General features: G+C 43.4%; 1 protein-coding gene across 2 annotated transcripts in view; it reads left to right on the forward strand.

The window, feature by feature from the left end:
- TCF20 (transcription factor 20) overlaps positions 1-10,813 on the forward strand; it is a 62,442-nt gene extending 51,629 nt beyond the window's left edge. The window contains exons 4-6 of one of the 2 annotated variants that reach the window (XM_082498818.1): positions 3,404-3,453; positions 6,439-6,566; positions 10,564-10,813. In XM_082498818.1, the coding sequence (XP_082354944.1) occupies positions 3,404-3,453; positions 6,439-6,522 (134 nt within the window). In that variant the 3' untranslated portion in view covers positions 6,523-6,566; positions 10,564-10,813. The remainder of the gene's footprint in view (positions 1-3,403; positions 3,454-6,438; positions 6,567-10,563) is intronic. The other variant, XM_082498819.1, reaches the window with a different exon arrangement.
- Positions 10,814-23,761: the final 12,948 nt, after the last annotated feature.

A 23,761-nucleotide genomic window follows, 5' to 3' on the forward strand; every position in this document is an offset into this window, starting at 1 on the left:
CCTTGAAGCAAATAAGCATTCTTTTCTCTTTCCTCAGCTTGCTGTCTGCCTGTAAACCCTTTTTATTGGTTATGCAGTGCTGCTGTCTTTCCTGTAGTGAACTGGATGTGGATATTTCTCAAGTACTTGAGCTCTGTGGTAGTTTCATTTGAAGATGACCATCCTGCTTTGAAGGATGGTGCCGCTTTGTTTTATTGAGGATCTGGGACAGGTCCGTTCTGAATCCTCAGAAGTTTCTGCTGATGTTTATAAGGGCTCTGAGGCTTTTGGAATATGTATGATTGGTATTGCATCTTAAAAAAATAATCAGAAAACACTTGCTGGAGTGTTTTTCAGGGTATGTGAGGCATAAACACTTGGTGTTTGAGTTCTGTAGCATCCCTGGAGTGGCCATGCCTTAGCTGAGATGAAGTATGCACGCCATACTCCTAGGCAGTTGCACTGTGAGCATGTTTTACCTTTGCGTTGGTGTGGATTAGAAGTTAGTACCCTGTCAGTGACTGTGCCTCATTTGAAAGGCAGTACATTTTTTGCAAAGGTCTGGAGGGTGAAATATCTCAGAATTACTTCAGTTACTCGCAGCACTGAAGGCTGGCCCGGTGGTGCGACCAGGGCTCTGGCTTCTGCGCTGATGGTCGGCTTCCAATCCCACCCTGGTGAGGAGCCAGGTTTTGCACCGCTGTTGCTAATTGGCTGCTATGCAAGGCATGTGGTTTCATAAGCTGCCAGTTCGTACATATGGATGCTTTTATATAGCCTAATTCAGCCTTCCTTTTAATATCTTTTCATACAAAGTAATCTTTGGCAATATAGGATGCAAGAGAGCTGAACTCCTCCTAGCTATTTGCATAAAAATCAAGATCAGTAGTGCCACTTAAGTAATTTTTATATGGAAATTACTGTGGTTAAGATTGTCTGTGTTTGGCTTTTGTCTGTCCAAATTTATGAAGAGCCTCTGATGTCTCAAGATAACTTAGTCCTAGGGACGTCTCCATGGAAACAGGATCTTTGTTTTCTGAAATTTTGTATCCTCTCCCTCTGCTTGTTCATCCCCACCTGGAGTCAGATCCTGATTGTTGCAGCACACTTGTCCCCACAACATGTTGAGGCAGTTTCACATACAAAAGATTTTTGACTGTAAATTAGGAAAAGAGTAGCAGCAAAATAAAACGAATTTTGAGAGAACAGAAATCCTGTGTCTTCACAAGTATCGTTAAAGATGAGTAACAAGCAGAACACAGGGTGAGACAAAGTGTGAAGCTTACAGAAGAATAATTGCTTCTATTAAAAATGTCTTAGGTTTTCCCGGACTACTTTATGGAGAGAAATCTGCACAAACAAGGACGAGGCTCGGTTCTTTTTCCCTTTCTGCCACAATGAACTGATCATAGCTATGTGTCTGGTGACTTCATGATAAATTGTAATCTGTGATATAAAATACTTGGAACTGCTAACTGAAATCCAGGCCAGCTTTGTAATGATGAACAAGTTTTGCCTTATTGGTATTCAGCTGATTTTCTACAGTGAGCTGATGAAATTTTTCATAGTTGTCCCTTAAGAGAAACCAAAAAATTGCTGTTAATTGGATCTGCTATTAGTATTTGCAACAAAAATGCCAACCCTAGTAAGAAATTGAGCTCCGTGTGCAGATCAAGCATGAGGTACGAGGTTTCTGACAGTGCTTCCTGATCCTTGTACAATCTTCCTTTCTGATGTACTAGCTAGAGAAGTGCATTCATTACCGATGTTGGATTTCCAAGAAAGAAGAAAACTCCATCCTGTTCTAACATACTGTGTATGTTTTTGATGATTGCTCTGTATATTTTTGATGATTGCTGTATTATGCAGTGCTAATTCATGCTGTAATCTAAATGTACAATTCCTGCCCTTATAATGAGACAACATTTTATTTATTTCCTGCTATTTGCTAATACTGCATTTGAAATTGTTATCTGTGGCAGGATTAAGGGTTTTATTCCCCTTCGCTAAAATCTCTCAAGTAACTTAGCCTATTACATGCTGTTTCCCTTTGATTCAGGCCAGAGGCGTTCATGTTGAAACATAAGTGTTTCATAGCAGAGGGATGCTCTGCCAAAGCTTGGGTGTCTAGAAAGCTTTTCCCTCAAGCTTCAGTTGCAGTCTCCTGCTGTCTGCTAAACTCTTCCAGCAGATTGAAACAGCAGGTAGCGCTGGTTATGCTACATACTTAAGAGCGTTTTAAATTAGCACATTTTATTTACCATTGTGCTTCTTTACTTGCTAGCTATTTGGGTAGGTTGGAGCAGACAGGAGGTCATAAGCACCTTGCTGAATTCCCATGGTGTCGGTCACATTGAGGGTGGTGATGGTGCTGAAGGTGCTCAATCAGCCTGTCTTCAGTGCATGAGGCTATTTGAAAGAACAAAGTCAGTTCGGGCAGGTTGGGAGGTGGCCTTGCAGTTCAGGGTGCCCAGGGAAGGCAGCTGAATTCTCTCAGGAGAGTGCTGCTTTTTCACTTGGCTGTGAGGGTGAAATACAGGGTACCTGGAAGACACAGAGCTGGCTGGTGGTGCTCCTGGTGTGGGCATAGAGCTGAAGTTCCTTGAGCTGCTGTCTTGGCATCCTTTAGAGGCATCGTCTGGGAGGGAGGGAGAGAGTGGGAGGGAGGGTGAGAGGGGAAGCAACACTTACACTGGCAGTGCCACTACAGAAATGCTCTTCAAACAACAGTATTGCTTAATTTGTTCCCACATAAGCACTTCTACACAGGTGCCCCACTTTCCGTAATAGGATTAAATCATTAATTAAACTATTTCTTAGATCATAGAAGCTTCACATATACGAGTCATGGAAGCAGATCCAAGAGCAGCATGAGTGACCTGACTACCATAGTGTCAAAGTGTAAACTGATCACCAGGATTTGGGATTGCAAATAAACTGTCATATACACCCATACCTAGAGACACACACCCCTTCTCCCCCTGATGTTGGCAGGGCCTTGGGGTAAGGATGAAAGGCATCAATTTTCATATGAAGTATAAAGCAGGGATCATCTGTTCAGATTGGATGAATGCATTCGTCTTCCTTGTGCTGTAGCAAGGAAGGCTGGAATAGCTGAAGGGGGTTGGGATGAAGGATTCGTAGACTTGCTTTTGTGATTCTTACTCTATAAAGAGGACTGGGGAGACTGGGGATGCTTGGATTTAGCTTGGTAATCCAGGCGACATTGTCACTTGGGGTGTTCAGTAATTTTATTTGCTAAAAGTTTGGGGGTGGAAGGGATGAACCTGCTAATAACATAGTATTCCTATAGGAGATCTTTGAATGGAAAATATACCTGTGAGGCAAGATTAACACATATGATGTATTATTCAAGGTGTTTTTTAGTAAAAAAGTAATAAATTGCTGTCTTCTTCTTCTCTAGATTGTTTACTAAACGAAGAGAATTTCTCAGTGAGGTGCCCCAAGCACAAGGTAAGAATCCTCTCTTGGATTAGACCTGTTTTTTGCTGCCCTCTTCTGGTATCTACATTTGGATTAGTAATTTTATACCTGGATAACATCTGTAGTCAGAGATGCTTTTAGATGAATTCTTCTGTGATGTGTGCTTGTGGTATATTCTGGGGGCAAACATCAACTTGAGAAGAATACAGAGAGTTTAAACAGATAAATTAAGTTTTTGCCCTATTTGTTCAGGTGTTCTTTAGATCTGTGATGACTCTTTAGAAAGCCCAGCTTCATTTCCTGTCTTCGGTGATAGAATCACTACACTGCTCACTGTCTCCGAGTGCTACATTGAAACTGTCAGTGATTTTTCTCCTTGGATTTACTGAGGATGCAAGGAGGAATTAAAATGGCTCCTGGAAAAGTTTCAACCAGTTTTTGGAAACATTTAGACTACCTCATGAACCAGTGGAGTTATAAACTAGTGATAGTAACTAGACTGATTCCTGCCACTCAGCCTTCAATAAATATGTCTGTTTAGTTGTTCTGTAGATCTTTGACTCTTCAGAAGACCCATGATAATTTTCAGGTTTTGAGTGTGGATTCAGCATGCTGCTTCTGCCTAGGGTTTGGGCATCCTTAACAGAGTGTCCCTGGAGCCTGCAAACACAGTGGTGCTAAGAGCTGGACTGCTGTTGCTCTGTCCGTATGGAAAGCAGAGACAAGGCATAAAGTACATACTCTTTTGTACATATAAGCAATATGATACAGTGCTGGGAATACCCCTCCCAGCCCATAAGGGAGGATACATCTCTGGGAGGCTGTGGATACCAATCCACCAGTTTTAAATGCTCAGAAGTATCCAGAAAAATGGCTATTCTTGTGGCCAGTTGTATACAAAAGGAATTGTGCAAGGGTGTGGGTGGCATATGCTGGAAAGTAAATGTTAATAGGGAAGACTTGTGTTGCTTTCTAGCAGGGATTAGTCTCCATTTAGTCCTTGTCTGCATATCTCTTCTCTGCCTAGAATTAGACTGACATCTGGTGGTCTTTTGTCTTCACAGATTATCTTTAATCTGTCTTTTGTAAACATAGAAGAATTAGTCTCATGTTCCTTTCCGGGTGTTCTACCACAATATGATGTATTTATACACATGTATTTAAAATGCGCTGGAAGATTCTGAGGGCATTCAGTCTGTTATCCAGAACTGGCCTACTTTTCATCATAAAAGAAAATAAATTATTCTGCACAATTGTGGAACAGCGTTGAAAATGTACAGCAAGCTCAAATTGATGTATTAATGCTACACAAACCTGTAAATGTTGCCAAACAAAAATGGGAAGGATAAGTTCCTCTTACTGTGGAATGCAACTACCTAAGTGCCACCCTCTGCTCAACTTTGGATAGTTGACTAAAGAGAATAGGAAGGTTACATCTTTGAAGCCTGTTTATTTTTTTGCTGCCCACTGTCTGAAGTATTGCAGGAAACGTAGCGTCAAAGCTTTTCATATCTGGCTTGGGTCACTGCTGCTGTGTATGAGTACTTGCAGTGATGGTGTTCAAACTGTGAAAGGAAACAACCATTTTACAGAATCCAGTCTCCTGGAGAAGATACTGAGCAGGCACATTGGTTTCTAAAGTAATCTTGGGGGGTGGGAGGAGGAAAACCGCCAATTAAGTTGATAAAGGTACTTCATGAGGCAATAAGTTTTGAATAAAATTAAAAATTTATCTCACTGCAGATCACTTTCTGTGTTGCGTCAAAATGGACATTCAACACCAGCAGCTGTTTTTGACACTGAAGTTCGTTAGCTTTTGCTTTGTAAAGACGTGAATTGTTCGTTTGATGTCAAGCAGAGTTTTATTTGTTTGGCTGTGACTCTGCCCTCACCCTCTTGTTCAGTGATCATTACTGGTTTGTTCCAAATCCTTCTGCAGGGCAGAATATAGGATCACCCTGTTCATTCCATTATAGTGGCTGGAAAGGAGAGTTCCAGCCAGCTGCGAGGCAGGAACGGGAAGGTTGAAAACCATTGCTCTAGAATGACTGGAGAATAAAGTGCATCAATTTTTTGCATGATATGAACATGAGCAATTGAGAGGAAGAAAGACTTTCAATTAGACCATTTAAAACTATGTTTTTACGTAACACTGGTTTAACATTAGTAGCTAATTAGTAGCTGTCTGATACCTCATTCTTCTGTTCTGTAGTTAATGAGTGGAAGAACTAACTTTATAAATCTGCTAGCGCTGCGTAGGTCCCCCAGTATAGTGCCTCTTATCCTTTTTCAGTCCATGCCTCACATCGGTAAATACACCTCATCATAATAAGTGGCTCCTGGAGAGCAAAGGTGCTTCTTGCCTCATTAACTGCGCTTGACACTTCAGGCGTAAGCAAGTGAAGTCCAGAGGGACTGGTCCTGCCTTTCCCTGGGCTCCCCAGTGAGCTTTCCCATTTCCTTCTGTCAGCATTGATGCTTCAACCATCCATGTCCTGAATGTGCTACTTTTGCAAAACAGCGGCTTTTATCACAGGGAAAACAGTGTCTGAAAACTAATCATCTTTTGAAGGGTTAGCTTCCTCTCACAAATCCAACTAGCTGTGTGTCTGCGTCACAGCGAGTGCTGTTGCAACAGAACTGATGAGGATGCCGAGGCACTGAGGAGGATATAAAGGGGGTGGGATACCTCACCTTTTGAGTGGCACTGCGGTCTTGGATTGTCTTAAGCCATCTGTGGGGCAATTCCAAGCGATGTTTCTCAGCTTGTTCTACCTTTTTGTGTTAAAGTCTGTGTTTCTTAAAATTAACTAGGCTTTCATATCCCAAACTCTTGACTTTTGTGGAATTGCCTGCTTTTGTCCTAGGGAAAACTCTGTCTGAAAAATCTATGTCTGGTTCCAATACTGACTCCTTTTTCTCTCTCATTTTCTGTATGTTCACTTTCCCTACCCCTGTCTTCCTTTTCTCCCTCATTTTCTTTTTCCTCTTCCTTTTGGCTTGCTGGTTCGTCAGCCCCTCCTTCCTTGCTCTCTTCCCTCCTTGCAGAACAAGATGGTGAAAGGCAGCCTCAGCACAGAGCAGTCGGAGCGGGGGTGAGGGGGGAAGTGTACTCCTGGGAATGGAAATAAAAGCAAGCACAGGTGAGTTGGGGAGAGTTACCAGTTTCCACCTGCCGCTTTCTGTGGCTCCTTACCTCTGGTGCCTTCCCCATTTCTGTGAGAAATCAAGGTGCTCTGGTGTACATTCAGAAAATTTGTAATAACTGTGGTTTTTTTGGTTTTTTTTTTTTTTCCCTGCTACCATTGTGTTCAGGCTAGTGACTGCACTTTTTTTTTATTTCTGCAGCAGTTCCTTCTGTTTAGCGGTGAGAGGCAAAGCTTGTTAGCTGTTACAACTGCCTGATTACTCTCCCAGCTAAACCAGTAGCAGCAATCTCCTTTCATATTGCCATCGTCATGTCCATAAGGATCTGAAAGGTTTTTTTCCATAAGACTCGGAGTAGTAGTATAAGCTTCTGTATAAATAAGAGACTATGATGAATTTATTTGAATTTTGTATGTAAGGAAGAATTACTAATACTGATGAGTTCAAGATTACAATAATCTTGATTCCCCTTTTTTCTGGAAATGTAAATACAGGGATAATTAAATTAATCTTAGCAGGAGCCCATTACATTCCTTTCAGACTAGCATTTTCCTCTATTTTGCAAACACACATGGGTGATAGAAGGTGGAACTATATCCACAAGTGGCCACAACTTCCTAAGTTTGTAATGTTTACTCTGGCCCCTTACCTCCCCTCGTTCTGAATCCAGGGTGGGCTGTAGTTGCCATAAGTCAGCGTAAGTGAGCAGTGCTGCGGAAAGCGGCGGTTGTGCTCTCGTACCCCAACTCCCCCGCTGCTCTTCCTGCCTCCTCCTTTGTCTAGTCCCAGTGTTCATACAGCCATATGTGAACTTGGTGGGGAATTCAATTTGTTTGAAACTACATTTTGTCCTGTTAGCATCCGAGTTGGGTCATTTTCCTAATCTGGTTCACTGTGTGGCTTGGCAGATATCCTGGCACAAAGAGGGAGTAGCACAGAGGTGGGAGTTAGCACCCAGGGAATGCAATGAGGTTGGGGTTTCTTGTTTCATTTCCACCAAGTTGCCATTCGATGGCAACAGGAACGTCTAAATTAAATATGTTTTTGGTTCCAAATGAATACTTATTGGGACCCTTTCCCATAAACTGCAGCCCAAGGTCTCTTGCCTTCATTTTGCTGCGCAGTTGCATTTCTTACTCGAGCTAGTTGCTTCTCTTTCTTGCAATCACGCAGGTGAAATTGCTTTTTCATGTCTGTTCTCTGAGCTGATTGTAACAATCCCCTCACTGTCATTCCCTTGCTTTCCAGGCACCTCCCTTACCTTAAAATCTTACCTGTTTCTTGAGTTAAGTAATTGTGAAGTGCTTTTAATGGTGTTTTCTGTGAAGGATGAGAGATTAATCAAACAATTCTGGGGTTTAGTGCAGTGCAGAAGACAGGTAGTGTTTCGTATAATACTTTGTAAACTGACTGCTAACTTGGTTTAGCTTTGCCGTGTTCTGTGACTTTTCATTTTTAACAGCATTCTTTTTTGGCTTTGGAGTGGTGTTAAAACGGTTACCATGCAAACAGTATTTAAAGTTCATTATTTGAGTCACTTTTTCCTTCCGTGGTAAAGGTCATTGGGATTCTTTTAAGCTTTTCCCTTTTCCTTAAAGTACAAAAGGCAATATAATTCATAATGTCAAAACAGGATGATAGTCTCACAGACAGGGCATCTGTTAAAACTGTTTAACCCTAGAGAAGTCTTCTCAGTGGTGATTTTTTGGGGCCATTTCTTTAAGGCGCTGGTGAACATTACTATGTCCCAGAGACCTTTACACAGCTTTGTTTCCTGCATTATTGTCCAGTGCTAACTCTTTTTTTTATATATCGTAGGAATGTATTGGCTTAAGACCTTGCAAGCTGTGGAATCTCTGCACCATGTTCACTATGTGCACTAGGCATCTCTCTAAGGCACCGTGTCTTTCCAAATCCACTTTTGCATCAAGTAGATCTTATCTGAAGGTCCTATTTAGCCTCCCCCTTTTGTTTCTGAGAATGTCTTAAAGATGAAGTTCTCCAACCTGACCTTGAATCCCAAAATAAAACCCATACAAATCTAAAAGATCCAATTATTTAAAAAAAAAAAAAAAGAAAAAAAGAAAAATGCTGCAGTACTGTGGTAATTAAAGAAGTTTAGAGGAATTCCGTAGCAGTGCTGGTAGTACAGGACCTGCCCTTCTGCTAGCTTTAGTGTAAGACAGAATGGGCACTCAGCTGTTAGATTATTGGCTGTTTTAGTCCTGGTTCACTCCTAGGCCCAGTAAGTTAAGAAAAATCCTGCGTGTTGGATAACATCCAGGCAAGTCCATGTATTCTGTCTCTGTTGCTTCTCTCTCCCTGAGCCAGTTGCCTCTAGAACATTTGGATCAAATCCAGATCTGGAGAGTGACTGTGGGAGTGAGTCTGGTGCTCTGGATCCTGTCCAGGAGCGGGGAAGGACTCTCTCTGTGCGGTGAGCCTGTTTCCTCCCTGAGCCGGTGCCTAATGCTCTGGACCGATTCCAGGCATGGGCAAGCTGCAGTTGTACAGGAGCCAGAGACAGCAACGTGGCCTTGACACTCCTTCAGTGAGGGCTCACAGTTGCACAGTAATGAATACCACAGAGGTCAGCTGCCTGAACTCTCTAGCAACCTCCCTCCTTTCCCCTTTAGCTGTAGCTCGATGGCTTACCCGTCTGTTTTTCATATGTACTTGCCGGACTCTTTCTTCGCTTTTAGCGTGGCACCCCTGTATGAGGGGATATTTGCAGCCAAGAGGTAGGCTTGTGGGATGTAATCTAATTGGTGTGCTGATAATCAGAACAGCATTGACTTCTGTATCACACTTAGTTAGGGTTCCTGGAGTTTAATTGCCAGCTATGAATAAACATGGGTGTTACTTCGTTCCCAGGCGCACCTCTAATGCCGTTAACTGTTTTCCATATGCGTTGCTTATGTTGCGAGCTTTTTTCCTTTTCCCAAGCTCACTAGCTGATGGGGAGGGATTTATCTAAGTTATATCAAAGTAAGTCACCTTACTAAATAAACAAATTGCTTCTGGGCTCACTTGTGTTATGGGAGAGGGAAGAAAGGAAGATGTTATTTCAAGCTTTGCTTTCTCAGCTGTGCAGATTAAGAATGAGAACTGTACCTTAGAGAAATGAAATTTTAACTTTGTCTGCAGTTTCTCTTTTGAACTGAGTCTCCACCAACTTAGCAAACTCCTGAAGTTCATTTTCTCACCCTAGAGAATTTCTGGACAGGGAGAACAAGTATGCCAAGCACTTGGATGTTTCCACATTTGTCTTGAAAGACATCACAAGCTTAGTCCTTCCGTGAACTGTCTCCACCACCATAATCTGGCAATTTGAACAAAAAGCAAGAGAAAGAAATACTACCTGCCCTCCAATTAGTTTAATTGCAGCTTTACCTTTAGCTTGTGAAATCTAGCCATTTCCCAGATTTGGTTCCTGCAGCTGGACTACTGTAATTTTGATACCGATTTCACTATCTGCTACATATTCACTGAAAACGACTGTCGGATGGTATTGTGGTGACCTACATGAAAATGTTTGGGTCCAGTCCCTGAGGGGCAGTGTGGCATCCCAGAAGCTGTCATCACATTTGAACGTGCTTGGTCCCCTCTGTTTCCAGTTTTCACAGTCAAGATGAGGAGCGAACGTGAGGCAAACGAGCTCCTTTCGGGCTGCTGGAGGTAGCTGTTCTGTGAGAGTGCTGTGCCATTGTCATGGCACAGATTGTTCTGTCATCCTGGACCTCCTCTGTAGCTGGGTTTACTTCATTTTCTGCTGGCTGTTAAACTAATACTTTTTATCACATGGATTTGCTTTTATGAACTACTCATTGTTGTCCTTCCGTCTGTTTTTAGTCCACAAAACTAAAGAGCTCTTGGTGTTACTGCTGTGGTAGGTTGCTAAGTGGGTTATTCTGAAGCCCTGGGGGGAGGGGGCGTGGGGGCAGACAAAGGGAAGGAACCATTCTGATATTACGGTTTCGCTTTGTTTTTCAGGTTAGGCTGTTGAGATAAAAAGCGGTGGACATTCGTGACTGAATGGAATCTCTCCCACTGTGCAGCCATGCCCCCTCTCGACGTGCCTGCCAATGCCAGCACTTCCTTCATAAATTCTTACATCACACTCAAGACTGATGACATCACAGAATCTGACCAAGGAGTCTGAACCAGCTGTTTCCATGGACACAATCTCCATAGTGACAGTGGGAAGGGGAGGGGGAAAAAGGAAACAGGTGGGGGGAATTAAAGAGGGAGGGATAAATATATATATATATAAAGATCTATTTTTTAGTCTTGAAAGACTTTGTTTTAAATGAAAGGTGCGCTATATCCCTTTTGATGCTTTTGATTAAAATTAACAAAACCCCATATAAATTAAAAAAGCAAACTGTAGCTAAAGTAAATACTCAATCCAAAATCAAAGCAAGGCTCGTGAAGCCTAAAATTTTGTGGGAAAGAACGGCGGAACTGGGAGTACTCCAAACAGGACTTGTCTCCCTTCCACTTGCTTTCTTTCTCACAACATCCAAGGAAGTTCAATTTTAAAAGGCAAACAAAATAATGATGATTTGGTTTTAGGGTGTGGGAGGAAGGCTCGGATGGTTGCAGGTGATGGGGTGTCAGTACTTGTGTGTGTGGGGTAGGGAGGTTACCGTTTTTGAGAAACACTATATATTAATAGTGGAAGCTTGAAAAACGTCTGAAGACTCTTAGATCATGAGACTCATGAAGTAAGAGGTAGTTGCTGCTTGCTAGATCCCGTACACCTTGTTCATGTGGGAATGTCTGTACCACGTGGGGGAAAGGAGTCTCTGACCTTTGTGGCAAAAACATGCACCCCCAAATCATTCCAAGAAGCTGCCTTCAGTTTTGAAGGCAGGTGAGAGGAGGAGATGGTTTACCTGCCAGATTGGGGAACTGGAAAGGGAGTCTGAATGTTGGTGGAGTCAATGTGTCTTCAAACTGATCAGGAAAATCCACTTAGCCCTTTTTTTACTTTATGTTTTGCTTTTCCGAAAGAAGGAAGAGGGAATGTCAGTGCAACAGCCTACACTATATTGTTATTTGGGGTGTTGTTTTTTTGTAAATTATGTAATTTTAAAACATTTGGGTTTAAGGAACAACAACAAAAAAAATCATAATTTTTTTTCTTAAGGCCTTAAGAAAGGGGTTAGTGCATCTTTCAGGGGTCACTCTGCCATGGGAATAAAATAGCTGTTTCACAAACAGTTTTATATAAAAAAAGCTTAAAAAAACCAAAAAAACTAATAAACTTCATTTTAACCTTGTCTCCTTTTGTTTTGTGCGAACTTGATTTGTTTAAAAGGACAGAGAGACAGTACTATCTGCTGCTTTTTGGTTTCTTTGCCTTCATCAGTTCTGCCTTCAGTGATGACCTTCTAAACTGGCCCAGCAAGAGGAAGACCACAAAAACTTTTAAAAATTAAAGCTTAGGATTTGTTTGATGTCCAGAGATAATGAGCCAATGACTGGATGAATTTTCTGTTCATGTGAGTTGGTGGTATTTCACCAGGTCACTGACTTCTGTCACTGATAGGATGGTAGCATATCCTAGCGATATCAAACAGCGTGGTGTTTACTGGGAAGTCACTAGAGATAGGGATCTAACCAGCATGACTTGGATTAAAAAAAAAAAGTGGGGTTGATATTGTGGGGAGGAAAGAACTATTTTAAAAAGTTATGTACTGGATGCTTGCTCAACTACTCGCATTTTGGAGTATTCAGCACATAAAAATAAAATCTATGATAGCTCATATTAAGATATCTATTTTAACTCTATTTTTAAAAGATCGATTTAAAGATTTGGGAGATAATTTGGCAGTTATTTATTTCTAGAAGTTGCTACTCTCACTGATAAGTATTTGGGAAGAAAGGGCAGTCTTCTGCTTACTCCTTTCCCAGTAGCAGCTACTGAAGTTAGTATGTCCTTCTACATTAAGAAATAGACCTGTTGTGATAAATGTCACTGATGTGTCCTGAATTGGTGCTGAAAATATTTAACTGCTGGTGTAGTCAGAAAAAAAAAAAAAACAAACAACATTTTTAGCATAGTTAATGTGATTGAGTAAATGACTTCTTTTCAACTGAATAAAAATTGGTTTTTTTTTTCCTAGTGTCTGTTCTATTCTACCTGTTCTGAAAAAAAAAAAAAAGTTACTGCTACTGCATTGATTTATGTTGGTGAAGAATCAGCTTTGTAGTACTACGACAGCAGAGGACTGTGTGGTGAAATTGCTGAATTTCATACTTTTGGCTCTTCAGGGTGGTGTCTCGCAGTGGAGGGAGAAGGTTTTTGGGTAGCTGGGAAGGGAGTCTTGGAGGTTTTCCTTGTGGGTGCTCATGGCAATTGTGGAGATTTACTAGCTGCTCATGCGCTGTGGTTGGAAACTAATGGGAGTCGTGTAGAGCAAATAAATAATTGGTACCACACTTCATGAGAAACGTTTCTCAATGGGGAGTGCTTAAAACCCTACAAATCAGCTGCTGCTTAGCCCCTCATCAGCGCTGCTGTCAGAGGTAAGGAGTGCGCTCTCTAGTAGAGAGAGGTCTCACGAGTTGGTCATCTTTGTTGGTCAAGTCCTTACAGAAACCAGAGCTACCACAATTCTCTAAATCCAAGCCAGGAGGAATCTAAATCAATGTGTAATGGCTTCTTCAGAGAACCTGGAAATGATCCAGAGCAGTCATAAAATCCAGTTGGAAATAAAAATTTCTTTTGGCTCCGAAGATAGAAAGTGCCTGAGTGGATTCTGAAAACCATTGTACAAAATGTTTACCAGCTCCATCCTGCAAAAACAATTAACAGCTTGATATCATGGATGCCTCAAAACTTGAAAGAAAGAAAAGGTTTGGAAATCTTGGTTAATTTAGAATTTGTAAAGCAGAAATGACCTGCAGCAGAACATTATAACATGCAGATTGCATCAAGAAGAAAACAAGTGGCCTGCCAGCCACTTGGGAATTACCGGTTTGGACGAGGAATGAACTAATGAGAGTTTGGATAAAGCAGCTCATTTTCAAAGTGTTTCTCCACAGTCTGGCTCCCATCAGGATCATTGAAAGGAAATGGGGCTTCCTGGGAAACGCATGTGATGGTTTAACAGCATCTCCAAAGTGTGTGGATGCAGTTTAAAAAGGAAGCCCAGGGGACCGTGCGTCCCCTCGAACAACTACCCTGAGAGAGTCAACACTGCTGAAGAAGGTCAAAGTAAAAGATAATGTTTTTCCATAAAGGATATGCAATGGATTCAACATGCAAAGGGTGTCTATCGATACGAGCTCAGCTGGAGATGAGGATAAAGGAACTCCTCCTGCAAGAGCTGACGGAGGCCCTGGGATGCATACAGCAAGCATATCTCGATACCTGGAGCTGCTGATTGAGATACTCATTACAGAATTTTATTGTATGTGAAATCTACGCTTGGAAATCCAAGGCATGGACTACTGTGGAGACTATAGTGAGGTTGTGCTGCACAGGAGAAAGCAGTGTTGGCTGCCACTGCAGAAGGTGGTGGCCAGCCTTGCTAGTCTGGGTATCACATAGGTACGGGTGGGGATTTTACCTGGGGCTGTGATGTTCTTGAACCTTTTAAATCAGTCTTGGGACAAGACAAACTGATGACATGTAATGGTACTGAAATAAGAAAAAACATCAAGGTTTCAGGGCAGAGTATCTGCCAGAGAATGTTGTACATCTAATTCGTGGATTCCAGCTAATGGCAAACTGAAGAACAACATTTTTGGTGGGCCATGCGTTTTTTAAAAAAAGTAGTTTGTCAAGATATGGCCAATTAAATGACAGCTCTGGTATTTTGACTGTTTAATGTGCAGTATGAACTGTAACGTACATAAGAACATACATGAGGAAAGGTAACGCCTTTAATTAAACTGGTACAGTTTCAAGAAGAACATTTTAGGGCTGAGTTGCATATAAAATTTGTAAATTATCATGCCTAGTAACAGTGCTATTACATGAGGAATTACTTAGGCTTTCTTGAGTGCAGTGGTTGTCCTGGATGCAGTAGAAGTACTTGGTAGAGGAACGCGGAATCGGTTTGTCTGACCTAGTCCCTGGCTTATCAGAATGACTGGAAGAAGCAGTCCTGTATCTAAAAATGTAGAAAATTGAGTTTAAATATCAGACCTTTGGAGGTGGAACAGGATATCTAGATGGTTGGGGATGAATAAATCATCATTGGTCTGGATCTTTTTTTTTTTTTTTTTTTTTTTTAAGTGATTAGAAGTTGTGTGAAAAAGAACGGAAAGAGTACAGATAACCAGGTTCAGTTCCAGATCTAGAAAATACAAAGATGTGGCTAATGTTTTGTGGCTCTACTGACTTTCTGATGAGAAATTGAAAGTGTAGATACAATCTTAGTTTTGGGTTAGAAATCTCTGTTGTAAAACGGGATGAAATTCTTGTTTGGCTGTGGAATATTTCTAATAAACATTTCGTTTTCTGGGGGTTTTGTTTGTTTGGGGATTTTTAAGATAGAACTACTGCAGTATGTTGTGAGACAGAGAATTTAATCAATAAAGGTAGAGGGCAAAAGTAATTATTAGAAAACTGTGGGAGACCAGTAATTCTCTGGCACTTTCTCTGTGGCACTGCTGCATGCCAAAGAGAGTTTGACTAATGCACATCACTGAAAAATCACCTCCGTACAGATCCCCTGCGCTGTCAGCTCCAAACTGACCTGTGCTGTTCAGCTAGAAATTCTTATGTAAAGATGTAAAGGACAGAATGAGGTTTTCCTTAAAGTGTAAAGGTCAATGAAACAGATGCTGTCGTTATCTCTATATGTGAGTGTTCAATTTTTTGCTCTGCCTGTACTTTTGTTTGGATCCAAAAAGTTTATGCTGTCATACAGCTGAAAAGGGAACAGGGTGCTGCTGCTTACAGAGTCTTTTCAAGGAATTAATTTCCTATGTAGGACCCGTATCCTAGCTAATACCTCCACAGAAAGGAGCCTGAATTAGAGAGAAAGCATTGCTTGTTTGGTGGCTTCTTTCATAAGGCTACATTGAGAGCCAAGATCACTTCCCTTTCCTCCTTGTGCTCTAGAGGTTTTTGTAGTTTATTGTTTAACTCTGTTTTAATGCCATGGTTTCAGGTTTTTGACCTTACCTGGCTAGCTTTAGAAATGCTGATACTTCTTGGCAGGTCTAGAGAGACTTCTCTCCCATCCAAATAATTTGAAAAAGAAAAATGCTATTTTCCTTCACAGGAGGTTTGCTATAAGCGAAGTCTTTCACTCTGGCTGGGGAATCTGGATTCAAACTAACTGTGTACTCTTCTGCATCATAAAACCTGTGTGCACATACTACTGAACATGAACATACCCAGGTCATCGGCAAATACCATCTGCATTATGTTGGTGGCTTTTGGGTTGCAGCTAGACCTGCTAACAACCAACCTTGGAGGTCGCAGTGGGTTTGGAGGTCGGCGCTCTCTGGCTTTGAGGTATACCATGAAAATGGTTTTCTGAGTTTTATTGAAATTATTTGTTTCCGGTGCCACATCTTTTGGTGGGGAGCAGCGAAAAATGGCAGAGAAATTTTCAGAGAAGGAGCTGGGAGGTGCTCTGCGTTTACACTAAAGACAAGTGTAGTGTTGTAAAGATTAGTCTGCATTGTATAGCAAGAGTCCCATGAGCTGAAGCCAATTTATTAAAGAAGCGTCTTTAATAATCTTCATGAAACCACATCCAATGGTTTCATGAAAAATGGAAAAGTCTGTACACTTTATAGCATCTGTATTAGGAAAACAGAATTGGACTTCAACCCGAGTTCCTGCACCTGAGCTGTTTCCTTCTCAGGAGAGAGGTGACATCATTAGATTCTTATAAATTGTAGATTATTTTGAGGACATTATTTTGGGGAGTGTTGGAAATTACCATGAATAGATATTTGACCTGGATTATGGGGCATAACAGTATCTACTTCTCGTGCACTTTTTAATCAGCTGATGTCAAAGTACCTTAACGAGTAAGACAAGACAAATATCATGGTTCCCATTTGTAGTTGGAAGAAATACCGAAAAGCAGACAAATGATTCTTCAGCGTTGTATGACGAAATTAAGAATTGGCAGGTGGAAATGGATCTCAAAGAGGCAAGAAAGGACCATGTGTATAAGCAGAACAAGGACTGTGATTTAATGTGACACTTCTGTTTTTTGTAATATCTTTGCTGCTTTGGAATCCAAGATGAGGAGGTTACTGTATAAAATGGATGTTGCAGTCTGTCTGTTCAGCTGGTGTCCTGCTGTCATTAAAACTTCCAAGGAGGAATTGCTAAGTGTGCAGGCGATAGATGGCAAAACTATAACTGACCATTTGGAAATGAAACCAAAGAACTGTACTCTGCAAGAAGCAGCTTGTGCAACACCACTGATGAAGACGTTTCCAGCAACCAAAAGCAAAGTCCACACAGAATGCACCAAATTTGCAGACTCTAAGCAGGTTTCCAGTATTGGGTTCAGTTCTGTTCCAGGTATGAAACGTTCTTGGCTTCACAGGACAGGAAAATCGCTGAGAGAAAAAACAGTTTCCAGAGCTGTGAGATGGAACTGGGCATTTGCAGCCTTAAAGAGGGCATTGATGGCTGCAGTCATCACAGCCTACTTCAGCCACAAAACTCGTTTTTATTAAAAACAACAGCAGTGTGTTGCCACAGGAACACAAAAGACTCAGAAAAGGTGCTGTTTACAGCAGAAATGTAAGCATTCCTTATGACAAATTGCTCTCGTTTGGATATTTGCTACTAACACCAAGATCTGCACCTGCGGCAGCTCCACCCGGGCCCGCGCCTTGGCAAGGTGAATTGAGTCAATTTGCAGAGGTGGAAAGCGTCGCGGTTCCGACGACGTCTGGTGAGCTCTCGCTGGCCTGTGAAAATCCGGGGGAGAGGGTGTAAGTCTCACGCCAGGCCATACCCATATCCGCAGCAGGTCTCCTTATATCCTCGACTCCAGAATCCTAGGAGTCGACCTCGAGTCTCCTGATGTGATTTCTGCCTCATGCTCAGTATAAAAGCTGAGGCAGATGGGATGGAATACCCTGTTGGTCAGTTTTGGGTCACCTGTCTTGTCCGCTCTTCCCCGCAGGTGGGACCCCACTATGCTTTTCCGCTTCCGACCCTCCAACGGGCCAAATAAAGTTGGTTGGCCTTGGCTGTTATAGCAATAAGTATAAGCAGGAGCCTCTCTGCATACCATGCCTGGGCATCAGCTATAAACAATTGGTCTTATCACTCTGAGAGAGTGAACGCTGCACAATATGCTGTTAATTTCAGTAGTTAGAAGAGGCCCAGCTAAGAAGTGAAGTTAGTGAACAAAATTGGTTCTGTTTTACCTCAAACCAGGACACAAATACGAATGACAGAGTTAACAAACATCGAGTTTGTGGTTTGTTGCTTCAGAAGAAGAAGAAAAGAAGGTGCATCTTTTGGACTACGCAGAATTGTTGCAGTCTAGAAGATGAACAAATTAAAAGCAGAAATCACTAAGACTCATTCCAATCCCTAATAATTGGCAGTGATGATTGTAAACTGCCAGTAACTGGGACAAATTCTGCTTTGGAATATGGCCCGTTGGCCTCAAACACTGCCCAACACCAATGTTTGATGAAGTCACCCCTGAGCTGATTGTCAGCAGTGCAGCTTTATGGTCCAAAGTTCCTCTCAAAAATAAAAGGAGGTGAGAACACCTTTTACAAGTGGCCTAACGGTGTGAAAGAGCCATGGAGAAATAACAGGTCAGTAGAAGTCACGGGAGGTTTGTTCCTGGGGCTCCTTTTAGGGAATGCTGAGACATGAAAGGAGGAGATCCAAGACCACCGGAGAGGCATTTGAAGCCCTCACGGGTGGAGGTGGCTGTTCCCGCTGACCTTTTCTGTTTGAAATTGCATGTGTGTGAGTTTTGGAAGAACAGTCTAGGTAGGTACAATACAAAACTCGTTCTGTGCCACTTATTACACTAAACAAAGGCAGACCCTGAAATAATTCTTTAACGTAGAACGACCTTTTGCATCTAGATGGTGGTTCCAAATATAGGATAATCTCTGTTGTGCTTAAAAAGGGAATGTGGGCCAGGTCACCTGGGTTGGTTTTGTTCCTCTTCAGATCACATGTACTTTGTGTTGGTTTTCTACCTCCAGTCAACAGCAACCCACAGAAACTGGGGAACGCAAAGGCTGATGTTTGTTTTCTAGGGTTTCATTTAAGCTAATTAGAAGAGCTGCTAGAGACAGGGAGACACCAGCAGTCTGTGCAGCCTGTATTTACCATTTCTGCAGAGCGAGAGAAAATCACCCCTTATTTTTAGCTTTTATTGGAGTTACTTGGGCTTTGAGAGTAGCTGATCAAAAACCCCGACAACCCTTCCCAGCGTGCAGTGAAGTGTTCAGCGGAGGGTCTGGTGGAACTTTTCTTTCTTGTCCTTTACAATGCAAGAGAAAGGACCAGTCTGGGGCTTGTCTGAACAGCCTTTTCATCTGGCCATTTGCAACAGCCCTCTGACCTACCTTTTTCTTCACCAGGTGCATTAAGGATATATTGATTGGCGATTTGTAAGAATACATGTACTTTTTTGTCTGTAAGTGTATACGTATCTCTGGAAATAGATGAGTACAAGCATTCAATAGCTGAGAAAAAACATCTGTGTTCATTGACCAGCTTGCATGACCTTGGGTGGGAGTGGTAAAAACCGCAGCTAAGGTCCATCATGAGTTCAGGGGACACTTCGGCAACTTAAATGTCGCGGTTCAAAGCCTCCCACGAGGCGCAATGCCTCTGCAGAAAAACAAACAGGCAGAGTTCATAAAAGAAAGAAATCTTTCCTTATAGTTCGCAGCCTTTGGACCTTCAAGCCCCAACTTCCTAAGCACCGGTCCTTGAAATAAGCTTCTAACAGCCACACAACACGGCAACCCATGTTAGAAGACAGAGAAGCCGCCAACTCCCGTATTTCCCCTTTGTTTTTACTTCTGCCTCAACTGACTGCGAGGGTTTGAACTTGATTTCTACTGCAGCCTGTGCGGCTCAGGCTGTTGTAATTGCCAGAGCAGACAAGTATCCCTGGTTGTTCTTGAAAAGCCTTGTGGCATGACGACTCAAAAAGCACCTGAGGGTTCATAACTGGCATAAACAGGCATTTTCAGCCTCATTTCTGTTGATTATGGGAGTCTTTGTAAGACTATTCTGTTGCATTTCTCCATCGTTTATGTTACTTTCAGGTAATTTGTGTATTGCGTGTCTGTGTTGCTTGCAGGTAACTAATTTTTCATAATTCATCTTGGAGTCACTCAAGGGTTGTGTTTTGGAGTTGTAGCCCAAAGGATTTGGGATGCAGGAGCTCACATTTCCCAGCCCTCCCTCCCTCCCTCATGGAGGTGCGACGCAGGGGCATCTGTTTTCCCTTCCCAGGCAGAGGAAGCCCCAACTCCTCCAGGCTCACCCAGAGGTTACTCTCCTGGTAACAGGCAGCTATTTCAGTACTGTTACACTTCAGCAACTTCTCCAGTTGGGTGTTTGGCCAATCACCTGTCCTCATCATCTGGACAAATCAGAAGTCTGAAATTCTTCCTCTTTTTTTTTTTTTTTTTTTTTTAAATAGAGTCAGTAAAATGATTTTGGACTTCTTCAGCTTTGCTTTTCATTTGCCCAAGCTGAGGAAATCTTTTTTCATTGCTTCACAAGGGTATGCCTGCTGTCGACCAAGAGTTAGAGAAGAATTCATATTGTGTCTATTATCAGGAGTCCCGGTCAACAACTGACTGTTACGAAAAGGACACATGAACATTTTCCCTGTCATCCACATTCACGTTTTAAAGCCATCTCTGGAAATCCTGTTAAAGAACAGACTGGAAGGGACCTCTTGGGGGTCTCTGGTCCAAATTGTGGTTCAGTGAAGGCCAACCTCAGTACTAGACCAGGTTGCTCAGGACCTTGCAAAGACAGGGTGGAGACTCCACATCTTCTCTGGACCTCTGCGCTGAGCCGTTCTCCTGGAGCAACAATTCCCTTTATATCTAGTCGCAATTCCCATTGCTGCAGCTTGTGACTGTTGCCTCCTGCCCTGTTGCTGTGTGGTTTGGAGAAGAGTCTGGCTCCATCCTGCTTATAAACGCAGCAGTTCACAGTGGCATGGCAAGTTAGAGCAGTCACGCTGTGCAGATCCCTGAAAATATTTACCAGTGGGGTTTTAATCCCAAAATCCAACAGACCTGCGGGTCTTTAGCGGGGCTGTCCAGAGCAGCTTAGGGAGTTGCAGCAGCAGCAGGTGGTTGTTCTGGACCCCGTTCCTGTAGGGAACTGTGCTGTGATCCCTCCCTCTGCAGCCAGGAGGGAAGGGGAGCACGGACCACTGCCTGTGTGAAGCCTTTGGAAAAGAGGTATCAGAGCCTCCGTCTTCAAAGCCATACTTCTTCCTGTGGAATTCAAAACATCTTCTAATTGGAACGCCCTGCTTGCTTTTTTCCTGCTTTCTAGCATTGCTGACATTCAGGTTGATACTCTCTGGAGACCTGAGGTCTTCGGCCTGGCTTCAGTCAAACCCAGCCTGCTTGAGGGAAACAGGACCAAAACCCCAGGCTGTGCATGCCGCAGAGCGTGTCAGGCGGCAGCAGCTTTCTGTCACTGCTGGCACGGGCGCTCCTATGGCTGGTGAACCCTCTCTACCTTGTGTGGAAACCACGGGGTAGGTTTTCACCTAATCCTGTGCTGCGTGAAAGGGTGACCATGCAGAGTCTAGTTGGAGGTCTGTAACAAGTGGTGTTCCCCAGGGGTCAGTACTGGGTCCAGTCCTGTTCAGTGTATTTGTCAATGACCTGGATGAGGGGACAGAGTGCACCCTCAGCAAGTTTGCTGATGATACAAAACTGGGAGGGGTGGCTGACACACCAGAATGTTGGGCTGCCATTCAGTGAGACCTGTGCAGGCTGGAGAGTTGGGCAGAGAGAAACCTTATGAAGTTCAACAAGGGCAAGTGTAGGGCTCTGCACCTGGGGAGGAATAACCCTCATGCACCAGTACAGATTAGGGGCTGACCTGCTGGAAAGCAGCTCTGCAGAGAGGGACCTGGGAGTCCTGGTGGACAACAGGATGACTATGAGGCAGCAATGTGCCCCTGTGACCAAGAAGGCCAATGGTATCCTGGGGTGTATTAAAAAGAGTGTGGCCAGCAGGTCGAGGGAGATTATCATTCCCCTCTATTCTGCCCTGGTGAGGCCGCATCTGGAGTACTGTGTCCCGTTCTGGGCTCCCCAGTTCAAGAAGGACAGGGAACTGCTGGAGAGGGTACAGCAAAAGGCTACCAAGATGATTAGGGGACTGGAACATCTTTCTTATGAGGAAAGGCTGAGGGACTTGAGTCTTTTTAGTCTGGAGAAGACTGAGGGGGGATCTTATCAATGCTTATAAATACTTAAAGGGAGGATGCCAGGGGTATGGGAACAGTCTTTTTTCAGTGGTGCCCAGTGATAGGACAAGAGGTAACGGGCACAAACTTGAACATAGGAAGTTCCATCTTAACATGAGGAGGGACTTCTTTACTTTGAGGGTGGCAGAGCACTGGAACAGGCTGCCTAGAGAGGTGGTGGAGACTGGAGACATTCAAAACCAGCCTGGATGCCATCCTGTGCAACTTGCTGTAGGTGATACTGCTCGGGGGGTGGGGGGGTTGGACTAGATGATCTCCAGAGGCCCCTTCCAACCCTGACCATTCTGTGATTCTGTGCGCAGGCGTTTATTTTTCCTTCTTATAGCCCAGACCTCTCTCGGCACCCTCCCCTGCCTGCCCGCTTGCCTGCCCACTCGTGAACAGCGGCTGCTTCCGAGCCCATGGTCCTTCTGTCCCTACCGAGTGCTGCAGGTGCCAGCCCCGAGGGCTGTCTGGTGCTCCCACCTCAAGGCTTTCTGAACTCGGACTCCAACAAAACCCACGGACAAACTGAGCTGCGGGTCAGAGGATGAGGAGCTGGGGACTGCCCAGATGCCACACACAGTGGTTTGAGGATGGCACAAAGCAGCTATTCCGCTCTCACGGAGCCCTGCGGCTGCTCCACTGGCTCTCGTGGGAAAACAGAGGGGTTTCAGCCAAGGTCTGTGCGTGCCCCTCTTGATTTTGCAGGCTGATGAGAAACCACCCTTTGTAATCTGCAGGGTATAGTCGGAGCAGGTGAGGCAGAAGATTACAGTTTCTCTCTCTGAGGAGATTTTTTACAGCACCCATTTCTGGCAGGGCGGGCGCGGAGGCGGGTGGCAGCGCCGCTGCCGGTCTGCTGCGCTGCGGAGTTCAGGGCTTGGCGCTTGTTTTCATCAGCTCTCAGCAACAAATAAGAGGTGCAAATGGGTTTGTGCTTTGCGTTTGCACTCTGAACGCTTCTTGGCGGCATATGTTGCTGTTTGTTGGCTTTTCGTGTCATCTGTAGCCTTTCCATCCCCATTGTGCTCCCAGATGAGAACTCCTGTGCTGTGTGACTCTGAGATTGGGCCTGAGGATCTGAAGCTGCTTCACTGGAGCAACCAGAAGGGAGAAGGCAGCGTGGACCACAGTGGGTCTCACACCTAGAGACGGCAGAAGACAGTTTGGCCGGGTTTGGCAGCTTTTCCCCCTGCCGCTGTTCCTTCCAAGCACCATGAGCAGCAAGGTGTGCTTGTTTCCACAGGTGGGATCTGTCTGCCCTGAAGCTGTCATCACAGGAGGTGCCCTTCACTATCAGATTTATCAGACACAGGTAACTTTAGAAATAGTTGTTGAATTTTTAATCCTGAGTACAAAGGCTATCCCAGATATTAGGCTTTAGTTCAAAACGCAGTGAAGGCAAATCAAAAAGCTTTGGACTTTGGAATTGGCAATAAAGAGTATAAAGTGATTAAGGATTTGTCTTAGGCCTTTCCCTCTTTTTGGATATGGACTAATATGTCTTATCCCGAAGCAACACAAACCAGAAGGGAGCTGCAGAAAGGCGTTAATTCACATACATAGTGTCTGTATTCAGTACATAGGAGGACTAAGGTTTGTCATCTCTGTACGTGGCATGGCTTTCAAAATTTCCAAGTTTTCAGGCTTCTAAGCAACCCAACATTTTTTAAAGTGTCATTACCACAAAACCATTCATTTTTCCTGTCTAGCTCCGCAGGAGCCTACACGTTGCTGGTGCTCAGCGATGCCTC

This window comes from Vanellus vanellus (genome assembly GCF_965231255.1).
Source record: "Vanellus vanellus genome assembly, chromosome: 1".
Lineage (NCBI taxonomy): Eukaryota > Metazoa > Chordata > Aves > Charadriiformes > Charadriidae > Vanellus > Vanellus vanellus.